This window comes from Apis dorsata, unplaced genomic scaffold, assembly GCF_000469605.1.
Source record: "Apis dorsata unplaced genomic scaffold, Apis dorsata 1.3 scaffold_741, whole genome shotgun sequence".
In the NCBI taxonomy this organism is placed as follows: Eukaryota; Metazoa; Arthropoda; class Insecta; order Hymenoptera; family Apidae; genus Apis; species Apis dorsata.
In genome coordinates, this window is record NW_006263902.1 from 152,763 (window position 1) to 163,965 (window position 11,203).

The 11,203-nt window shown below is 29.9% G+C and overlaps 1 protein-coding gene across 4 annotated transcripts in view; it reads left to right on the forward strand.

Moving 5' to 3' along the window:
• Window positions 1–11,203, forward strand: part of LOC102678088 (serine-rich adhesin for platelets) — a 28,975-nt gene that overhangs the window by 4,219 nt on the left and 13,553 nt on the right. For 2 of the 4 annotated variants that reach the window (XM_006622742.2, XM_031513806.1), the window contains exons 2-11: window positions 1,046–1,159; window positions 1,392–1,591; window positions 2,208–2,678; window positions 3,390–3,903; window positions 3,967–5,107; window positions 5,183–5,536; window positions 5,645–6,027; window positions 6,647–6,943; window positions 7,131–7,166; window positions 8,626–8,792. In XM_006622742.2, the coding sequence (XP_006622805.1) occupies window positions 1,062–1,159; window positions 1,392–1,591; window positions 2,208–2,678; window positions 3,390–3,903; window positions 3,967–5,107; window positions 5,183–5,536; window positions 5,645–6,027; window positions 6,647–6,943; window positions 7,131–7,166; window positions 8,626–8,792 (3,661 nt within the window). In that variant the 5' untranslated portion in view covers window positions 1,046–1,061. Of the gene's footprint in view, window positions 1–1,045; window positions 1,276–1,391; window positions 1,592–2,207; window positions 2,679–3,389; window positions 3,904–3,966; window positions 5,108–5,182; window positions 5,537–5,644; window positions 6,028–6,646; window positions 6,944–7,130; window positions 7,167–8,625; window positions 8,793–11,203 lie in introns of those variants that run through there. The other 2 variants (XM_031513805.1, XM_006622743.2) reach the window with 2 other exon arrangements.

An 11,203-nucleotide genomic window follows, 5' to 3' on the forward strand; every position in this document is an offset into this window, starting at 1 on the left:
AAGAAATTCAATTATAATAGAAAATATATTTTATATTTTTAATATATTAAAATAAATAAAAAATTAATTCATTATATGTATACTTGCAAAATCATTATAAATATTAGTTACAAAAAATTCTTGGTTTTGTACTTATCCAATAATAGTATTGATTCTTACTTCTGATATGGCTTGACCAAGGTTTTAAAGTTTGTTTACGTTTTTTGTTGAGCATAAAAGCAAATGGCCGAGATGGTCGAAGAAAAGCATATGACGTGAAACAATATTGATATTGTAATATTTTTTTATTTTATTATCTTTTTTAATAAATTATTTTTATCAACATATTAAAGTTTTTCTGATCAAAATAAAATCGAAAATGATATTTAAATTATATTTTCTTATTTAAATAGATAATAAAAAAATTATCATTTATTAATGTAATTATACGCAAATATTTCAAATAACATTATTTAATATTATTTTGATCAGAGAAACTTTATAAATATGTTAGTTAAAAAGAAACTAAAATAAGAAAATTTATTATTGTATCAATATTCTCACATATATTTAATCTCAGATCAAATTACGTAGCTTGTGCATCAAGCTTCGCGACATGTCAGAAAGAGGTTCACTCTTATGGTGGGGATGAATGTTTTGCAATTACGTCATACATTAATTTTGCAATTATAAAATATTTATTATATTATGCATTTTAAAGAAAATATTTCGTAAAGTTTTCTCATATGAATATGAAACTTCTATTATAAAAATCCGTTTATTCTCTAACAAATTTATAGAAATAGAATTCTATTATATTGTGAAACAAAGATCGCAATAAAACTTTCTAGAATTTTAAAGATATTTTTTGCAAATGAATATTGAAATGAAAGATGAGAGTAATTATCACTTTCAAAGATGATTTTTAAATTCTCGGAAATTGCTATCGACAATATTTTTCAAATATAATAATTCTTGACAATAATTTTCGACATTCAATCTTAAATATATTCGCATTTTATGTTCGTTTATTATTTGGCTATACTAATATATGCTTTGTTTTTAGATAAACATAAGGAAAAATGGTTGTGGGAGAGGCAAGCATACACAACATAATGGGAGGAATGGAGAGTACGGGTGGGGTGCGACTTCACAATCACAAACGGAAGTTGAAGCAGAGGTATGAAGAGCATTACGAATATCTTGTGGGGTCCATCCGTGGACGATTGGCTATCGAATCGGTTGGCTGTCGTCGGCCATTGGGACCGGTCGGAGATCTTTTAAGATTGCCGGAACGTAAATAACACGAGATCGTTTGTTCACGCGCCAGTCGTAAATCATTCGTTAAATAGTAATAACGCGTGGTTCAAGGCATTTCTGTTATTATTCCGTGTTCCATTTATTTTCTTCAGGTTTGACATCATCAAAAAGCTTGGTCAAGGTACTTACGGTAAAGTTCAATTGGGGATCAACAAAGAGACGGGACAAGAGGTGGCAATAAAGACTATAAAAAAATGCAAGATAGAAACGGAAGCCGATTTAATCAGGATACGAAGAGAGATTCAGATAATGTCGAGTGTACAACATCCAAATATTATTCATATATACGAAGGTATCATTTTACGTATATCAGGATTGGGCACTTTTTATTTTTATTTATTTTATTTTATTGAAACAAAAAAAATGATCACTAACAATAAAAAATAAATATATTTGAACATATTCGATTAATTTTAAAATTTTATTTGAGAAATAAATTGTTTCTAAATAATTTATTTATCATACGTTTTATTATTTCAAATAAAAATAAAAAATAAGATGAAATAAACAAAATAAAAAACAATAAAGCTGTATATATACTTACATGAAGCACAGATTTCATCTTAGATTGCTATATTAAAATTGCTATATTAAAAAATAGGCAAGGATTATATGTAAAGAATAAAAAAAAAAACTTATTGAATAGAAAATTATTTTATTATAAAAATATTTTTATATTTATATTATTATTTTTATATTATGATCAAATAATAAATATCTAAGTAATAAAATAAAGTAAAAAATGCTAAAATAATTTATATTTTAAATACATCAATATATAATAACAGAAATGAAATAATAAAAGTAAAATATAAATTTTATATGAATAAAAATTTAGTTTTATAAATAATGCCTAATCCTAATCTATAATTTATTTTTAAATTCTGATTTTAATTACATTTTTCTAGTCTTCGAAAATAGAGAAAAGATGGTGCTGGTAATGGAATACGCGGCCGGTGGCGAGCTCTATGATTATTTAAGTGAGCGTAAAGTATTGACAGAACACGAAGCAAGACGAATATTTCGACAAATAGCCACCGCCGTTTTCTACTGTCATAAACATAAAATTTGCCATAGAGATTTGAAACTCGAAAACATTTTGCTAGATCAGGTTGGAAATGCAAAAATCGCGGATTTTGGCTTATCAAACGTGTTTGATGAGCAACGATTATTAAACACGTTCTGCGGTAGTCCACTCTACGCCAGTCCCGAAATCGTTAAGGGTACTCCTTATCATGGTCCTGAAGTTGATTGCTGGAGCTTGGGTGTTCTTCTTTATACTTTAGTTTACGGTGCCATGCCCTTTGACGGGTCTAATTTCAAACGACTAGTCAAACAGATCTCACAGTCAGATTATTTTGAGCCTAAGAAACCATCGCGTAAGTATCTCTCATATTTCTTTCCTTTCATTTTTTTTTCTTGGAGTTATTACAGTCAATAACAAAAATTTTCATATATTTAATGCAAATTCAATTAACAAATTATGTTCAAATTAAAATTTATAATAAATTTTAATAATAATAATAAATTTTATAAGATACATAGAATAGTGTTTATCAGTTAATGAGTCATTTCATCCATCATGAGAAATACATTAATTATTATTATAAATATTTTTATATTTAATAATAATTTAAAAATTTTTTTTAAATACATAATAATATATAAAAAATATTAAAATGTATCATTAATTCAAATACATTAAGAAATATTGACGTAGGGCATAATTCTTTTTTTTAGAAAATATAATTCATGTAGATCAATCTTTTTTAAAATTTTTGTCAATGCTGAATAATATAAAAATTTTATAAAAGATACATAAAATATTTAAAGGATTCTATTTGTTTTAAAAAAATATTCTCAGATGAAAATTCTATGAAAAAATGTCTAAAATCTTGGAATGATTTAATTCTCTGAAAAATATTTTTCATTGAAAAAAAATTGCTCTATATATAAAACTATAATGCTCTACATGTACATAAACTTTTATCAAAGAAATCAGAATATTCAGAAAAATGTATTGTATAAAGACTTTTGTGACTAATTCTATTTTTAAAATAGCATTGTAACCAATTCTGTTTTTTTTTTAGCTGCTTCTCCTCTTATCAAAGACATGCTGACTGTTTGTCCTGGCAGGAGAGCAGACATCGAAAGGATTTGTACCCATTGGTGGGTAAATGAAGGATACGAACAGAATTGTCTGGATATTGCTGAAGAATTAGCGGCTCAGACTCCTGTTCGATTGGATTTGCTACTCTCTCTGGTACCACAGTCCGCAAGTGCAGAGAAATTGGTCATAGGCGATCAACAATCAGCCGGAGATGTTCCAAATAACGTGTCTTCCGAAACTCTAGTACCTACCAGATGTCATTCTGTTGGAAGCTTAATGGAATTAGATCAGAGTAGTTCCGATAGGAGGATAAGAAGAGAATTACTGGAAGAGGAGCCGAGAACTGCTCCAATCGGTGGTGATGCCAAGAGAAAATTAGAGACAACGCCGTCTATGGATGAAACAGCTGCCGCTGATGCAAAGAGAAAAGAACGATCTCGAAGAAAAGAGAAACGGGATGAACCGGAACCCAGAATGTATAAGTCTGCGTCAAGGTAATTAAAATGCTTGCATATGTTTCCATTATTTTTATCTTAATTTATTCTTTTCCATTCCAGGCATCATTCGGCACCAATTCCAAATTCGATCACGGAGGAAGCTATGGAGGTAGATCCTATGGTAACTGTTCCTATCAGCAAGACTGTCGACTTGAATAAAATAGAATCTACAGCCGCTTGTTTAGAACTGATTAAAGAATGTAGCGAAAGATCTCCGAGCAAAGAGCGAAGCAAAACACCGGTAGTTTTCGAAGAGGAGCAACCACTCCAAGATGTATCACGGCAAATTTTATCAGAAGATCGAATTATTAACGATCGCAGCTGTGACGATGAGTACTCGAAGAATGAATGTCGAGCGAAATCAATGGACGACGGAAATCGCGACGAAATTATGTCGAAACCTTCTGAAACGATGAACCTCGCGTTCAATCAGACAAATACATCCGCACCTTCCAAGTTCGAAGTATCGAACGAAAAAGTAATTGGAAATGAGAGATTTGATAAAATATCGTCCGTTAGTCAAGACGATGCGATCAACCTTGAGGCAACTCAACGAGAATTTAAAAAACTTAAAGAAAAAGCACTCTCTCTTGACTCAGAACTCTGCAACGAAGTGCGAGAAGTTCCTGCGAAGACGTTCGAAAGAAGGCGCTCCAAAATATTCGAAACTGCGGAGAAGTTTAATCAAATGGCATCAAGCGTGGAAAATGAAAAGCCTAAGAAAATCTTCATACCGGGTGTGAATGTTGGAGGAGCAAAGCGCGTATTCGAGAGAAAAGCTAGTCTTTCTTCGATAACCACACCTCCACCTATGAAGCACACTGCATCGAAAATGATTATCGACGTTCCGTCTACGACGGATACGAAAAGGAATGAAAATTCGAGCGACAAGTCGAAGCAAACTCGAAACGAGAATGAGGAAGTGGAAATGGAGGGAGAAGAAAAGAAGAAGGAGGAGGCCAAGAAACGAGCCGTTGATATAATAAGTGGTGCTATTGGAAAACCACCTATGCAAAGGAGGATAAACGGTTCTCCGCCGATATCCCCATCAAGTCAAGAACCAAAGAAAATTTCATCAAAAGTATCGTCAAAGGTTGGAACGAATGATTTGCGTTCAACGACAGAATCTGTGTCTATGCCAAATGTTGAAACCAACTTTTCGTTCGATGAAAAAACAGTGGATGCTAACAGAGGAGCCACAGTAAGATTAAAAAATCTTAATAAAAAATAACGAATTGATATATATGTGCATCTTTATTTAATCACTATCTTTTAGGTTTCCACTGCGTCTGAGGCGTTCAATAACGACGAAGAGCAAGAGGAACCGAAAATGTCCAGCAAAATGGAAATTACTCTGAAAAGCGCGACTTTACCCAGACCACGAAAGACGAGCAAAGCCGAGATTTCTATGACGGGTGCGAAATCTTCCGGGGCTGAATTTCCTTTCGCATTCAAATCTGAACTCGAGGCCAAAATTGATGCGTTCCAACCGCAGAAACTGCGAACACAACGATCTGAAGTTGCCTTCCCTGTTGCGGCTGCGGTACCACAAACCAATAGAAGTTCGAGTTTGGAACCCGAAACCAGACCAAGGAACATTGCGCCGAAAGAAAGAATAATTCCAATCCAGGTATATCAAATCGAATTTTATATATGTATTATAAGAATTGCAATTATAATGTATTTTAATTATTTAATTGTTTTTTTCTTTTGAATAAAAAATTTGCATTTATTTTAGATGGAAGCGGATAATCAACAGTCGCCACAATCATCAACCTCACCACCCTCGAAATTACCACCGATGCCTCAACGATCAGTTTCACAGCGATCTGGTTCGTTATCTCGTCAATCGACCGCAGACTCGGATACTGATAGCGCTCTCGGATCTACCGTTGGACCTGAGCCAATCCGAAAGAGTCCTCGAGAGTACATTATTCCCATTGCCGTAGAAGGCGGTGGATATGTTACCCCCAGGTCTGGTAGCGTTGAACCTGAAACCAAAACTGGTAGTTCATCTACCAGCACAAACGTTCCCCGATCAAGATTTGGCAGACCTCGAAGAATGAGTTCTCTTCTCTCGGATGCCAGTGAGGACGAATCACCGTTCTCTTCGTTACACAGGTAACTAAAAATTTCGTATTTTTCTTTTCTGATATATTGGTAAGAAAGTAATATCAATTTCATTTCTGCAGAAATAGATTAATTTGTTGTAATCATATATTTAGTTTTGTAATTGTTTCAAATCATTTAAATTCTGTATTATAAATATTATAAAACTATAATAGTGATACTATTATATTTTTTATATTTTTGTAAAACAATTGTCGAGAATATTAATATATATATTAATTTTTCATTCACTTTTAAATGATATTATCTTATAGTTAAAAATTTAATTAAATTTAATGGACTATTCACTAATATATATGTTCATTCATTTGTTTCAAAAATATAGAAAATATTTTTTCAGAATAATTGTATTTATATTTTCTTTAAATCTATATAATATGAGTAATTAACGTATCACTGTCATAATTAATATAATATAATATATAATACTTGGTTCTTGAGCTCAGATGATTAGAATATTTTATGAACGTAGCATACTTTTATAAAATAAATTTATTATAAATAAATATATGAACATTTGAAATTATTTCTTAGTCAAGATGAAGATCAAAAACTATGATCAAATATGCGATTGATGGAAATAAGTTTATCTTTTATTTTTATCTTTCAGGGACAGTGAGGATCTCTTACAACGACATATGCATCGGTTGAGAAGCTCTCGACCTACAAGACAACCATCAGAACACGCAGACAGTTTATCTTCTGGCGAAGATGACGACGATGATGGATTCGAATTATTAACTGCCGAAAATTTATTTTCCACTCTATTGTCCAGAGTGCGAAGTTTGACGCAAAGATTGAATGTTGACGATAACCGTACTACTGGTTTTCCGAGTTCCCGATTGTTCGGAAGACTAGGATCTAATTCTTCGCAAGCTTTCTGGGGTCTAAATAAACCATTATCAAGGTAATATTCATTTATATTGTTTACAATTTGTTCATTTGTTACCCATTGCTTTTTCTTAAGCATTCAATATTGCTTCTTTTTTCAAAGCATCCGCGATTCGCTTTTTTCGAATATCTTTTTAGCTAGCTTACTGCTCGTATGAACTTTCAATAGCTAATGACAACGATTTAACGCTTGTTTGTGCAAGCTACCAGACATATGTCGAAACGAGGACCGTGACTACGTGAGTCCAATTGTTAACAACAACTTTAGAACAATGTAGTCTATGCTGATTATTTTAGAAGGTAGTGCAAAATATATCACGAGTAATATATCTCGAATCGGTTTATATAAATCTCTTTTTCCTTGTATACACGTAATACGCACATAGAAAAAACAAACATTATAAAGAAAAAATATTTTTTATAAATGATAGTTTTATACTTTGGAGAGCAGCATACATTTGTTACGATTTCTTTCATTTATGCCCTCTCGTGTATATTCGACATCAGTTGGACATTGTTCAAATAAATTTTTAGGTTAGATTCAATTAAGTTTTAGAAATTACTATTTACGAATAATAAATAGTTTCTTATTCGAATAAAATATAACGAATATAATATAAATGTAATATAATATAAGATTGCTAAGCATTATCTTAATTGAAATCAAAAGCAATAGTTTTTAATCTTGCGAGAATTTATAACGATAACGTAATGAACTATAATCAATGAAAAATTATTTTAATAATATATATAAATAAAAATTATATTAATATATTCGTAACATTTTCCTGATGAATTAGTTAATCATATGTATTATATTTATTATAGTCTTTCTTTTTCTTTCTTGTCACAAAAAGTACTTCTCATTGTTAGACTCTTATTTATACAGACATAAGACACGTCATGTATACTATACAATGTCGCATTTATTGTCATTTAGCTCTTTTGAATAATGAATAATGTATTGAAATGAATTTCTTTCGAATAATATTATAGATTTAATAATAATAAATAATTTTTTTTTAGATAAAATCATTATTCATTATTTACGAATAAATTTGAAAAATTATTCTTTTTATAATTTTTATAATCCTACATCTAGTTCTTCGAGTTTTTCAAAAAAATTCTTTATTATACTTTCCATCGTTTCTTTTATTTCTTTAATTATTTTTCTTAATATTTTTTCTTTTCATTTCTATTCACGTAATTTTCAAATATTTTGTCTTTTTTGTCTTGTTTAACTTTATTTTCTCTTTTTTTGTTCTTTTACAGATGTTTTATATTATATTTTGTACCTAACTCTTATTTTTATTTTTACTTTACTACTTCTTATCAATTTCTTTCAATTTTGTCAAATTTATATCAATTTATTTCACTTTCATTTATTTTTTCTTATTTCTCTGATTTTCTTATCATGTATTCAGCTACTCGATTAATCTTTTTTGCTCTTCATATATAAGTTTCGAATGATTTATTCATTATTCGTTATTCGAATAAAATTTGCTCAACTCTGTAACAATCTTTGTAATGTAAAAATAAAATTTTAGAAAATAATGGCGCTTATCGTAACGCGCAATAACCCAATGCATTAGAACTTTACAAAAGCTTAAAATGATGAAAGCTAAATGATAATATTTTTGATTTTTTACGAAATTACAAAAAAATCACACGAATGTTTTTTATCTGTTATGAATTTAGGCGACTGTCGGAGTCTCAATTCAGGCATTCGCTCAGTCGGGAAGGTGATATATTCTCGAGAAAAGATTCTGTAAACTCATCAAACCCGGGAACTCCAAATAGCCCAGGATCACATGTTCCTTCGAGGGAAACAGTGTTCGATATCGGCAGTAACACTTTACCAAGAGGTAAGAAAATGTCAAGCGATTGTTCTACGAATTTTTACTGTACGAAACAACCGTATCGAATTGCAATATAAATCATTGGTATTTAACGAAAGTGAACCCTCTGCGTTCTTTCTTCCATTTATTCATAATTATCGGAAACTTGCACGAAACTCGATCGAGCAACGATCGTCGAAATGATTTTCGGAACGCAAATGGTTTACACACAGGATTCGATCCAGTGTTAAAATTTTATTGCAACTTTCGCTTAATCAGGCTAATCTGAATTAGCTGAGACAATAGAGATACATTTCTACATAGTATCTCGTTAAAACGCGCCTTCGCAGAAGCAATATTAAATTAATTTTTTCATCAAATGTAAAATGTTGTAAAAGACCTGAATCATTGAGAGAATGAACGAAATAATTCAAAAGATATCGATTCGGTCGAAACAAGCTTCTGCCAAGTTGCGATACGATGATCGTTGCTATTTTACCACTGGTTGAAACCACAACTAGTGCGAGAAAATGCTGAATGGTATTCAGTATGCATCTCCTAGTATACCTAGCTATTGTCGAGTCGTTGATAGACAGAGCATATCTTTTTTCTTTACTTTTACCGATTCACCTCTTTTCTTTCCATTTCACTTCCTTTTGTTCTCGTCTCCGTTCTCTCTCTTTCTCTATATCTATCTTTTTTGCTCTAATTCATTCTATCTTTCCACTCATTTGTTATTTTTTTTTTTCTCCTTTTCTTCCTTCACTTCTCTTTCTTTTTTTTTTTTTTTTTTTTTCTCTCTTCGTCTCTTTCCGAATATATTTTTCGATGTTGTTGCCTGACGATGTTTTTGCAACATTTTATACTAACCTCATATATAGAATAAATACATATATGGTTCTTGTTTGGCACAGGTGGGTAAACGTTTCGGTAATTTTCAGCCGAAAAGCAATTCTTTCGAGCAAGAGTATAGCAAGAGAGAGAGAGAGGGAGAGAGAGAGAGAGGGGCAGTAGTGGATTTAGCGAAGTAGGAACCCTTGGTGGTATAATTTTCTTCGGGGTTTCTAAAAAGAACACAAAATATAGAACACAATGAGATTTATCTCTTTTGTTAAATATATAGTGTGAAATAATATTTGTAATTATAATAAAGATATTTATAAAATAACACACATACACATACATATATATACATATATATAAAGAAAACAATAGATTAAAAAAAAAACGATACGAACATACTTTATATAATATTGTTATATTATTTAATTTTTTTTCGATCTCATACTTTTTTAAACAGTTTATTACAAATTTTTTAAAACAAAAAAAGATTTTTCTGTTGATAAATTCTAAATGGGAATGGGATATTTAAAGTAATTTTTACGAGATTAAGAATAATCATTAAAATAACCTATAAATTTATTTGCTTTTTCATATAAAAGTTATAAGATATTATTGATTCTATTGAATTATTATTTTATTGAATTACTTAATATTATCAATTTTTTTTCAACTTTATATTTTTAAATGAAATATTTTTTGTCACATATTGATGCAAAGTTTCTTCTTTAGAAAAAAAAATTTATTATTAATTTTTAATTTAAAAAATATTTTAATTTGAATTTTATCAAGTTTGTTATATACAAGAAGAAAAAACAAAACATGAAAAGAAAAATATCATTTTGTTCCTTATCTATACAGTTTTAACAAAATTTAAATATTTTCTAAATTAATAATTTTATGCATTACAATATTTTTGTAGTTTTCAGTTATTTACAGCAAATAATTTATGGATTATTTTAGATATGAATTATTATTTAATAATTCATAGACATTTTTATTTATTATATTGTACAACTTTTCTTTTGGCTTAAAAATATTCAAACATACATTCAAAACATTTTTTAAGCAATTTTGTATGCTTCTGCCACTATATTATATTTTTTTTAAAAAATAGCAAGAATTCTTTTAATTCATTATTAAAATGCATAATATTTATAAATATTTTATATTTATAGAAATTCTTTTAAATTTCTTTATATAATTTTTTTGGAGAGATCTGGTAAATCTAAATCGTGGAATATTTAAAAAATTTCAATATTATATCTATAAAAAATTATATCTATGAAAAATTTGTTTCAATCGATAACCTTTTGAAGCTCGGAGCCCCTGACAGCCGCCAAATCTGACTACCGCTAAATCCGCTATTGAAGAGAGAGAAAGAAAAAGAGGGGAGAGCGAGTCAATCGTTGGCTGTTTTTTGATCGAAAGTCACTCGGCTGATCGAAACGTCACTCGCGCGTGTCTCTTTTTGGATTTTGAACGAGAGCATGCGAACGGTATCTGCCTGTTGTTTTTTTCTTTCATTCTTTTTTTTTTCCTTTCTTTTATTTTTCTCTCTTTTTTTTTTTTTCTCCTATTTCCACAAAGTTGAGAAC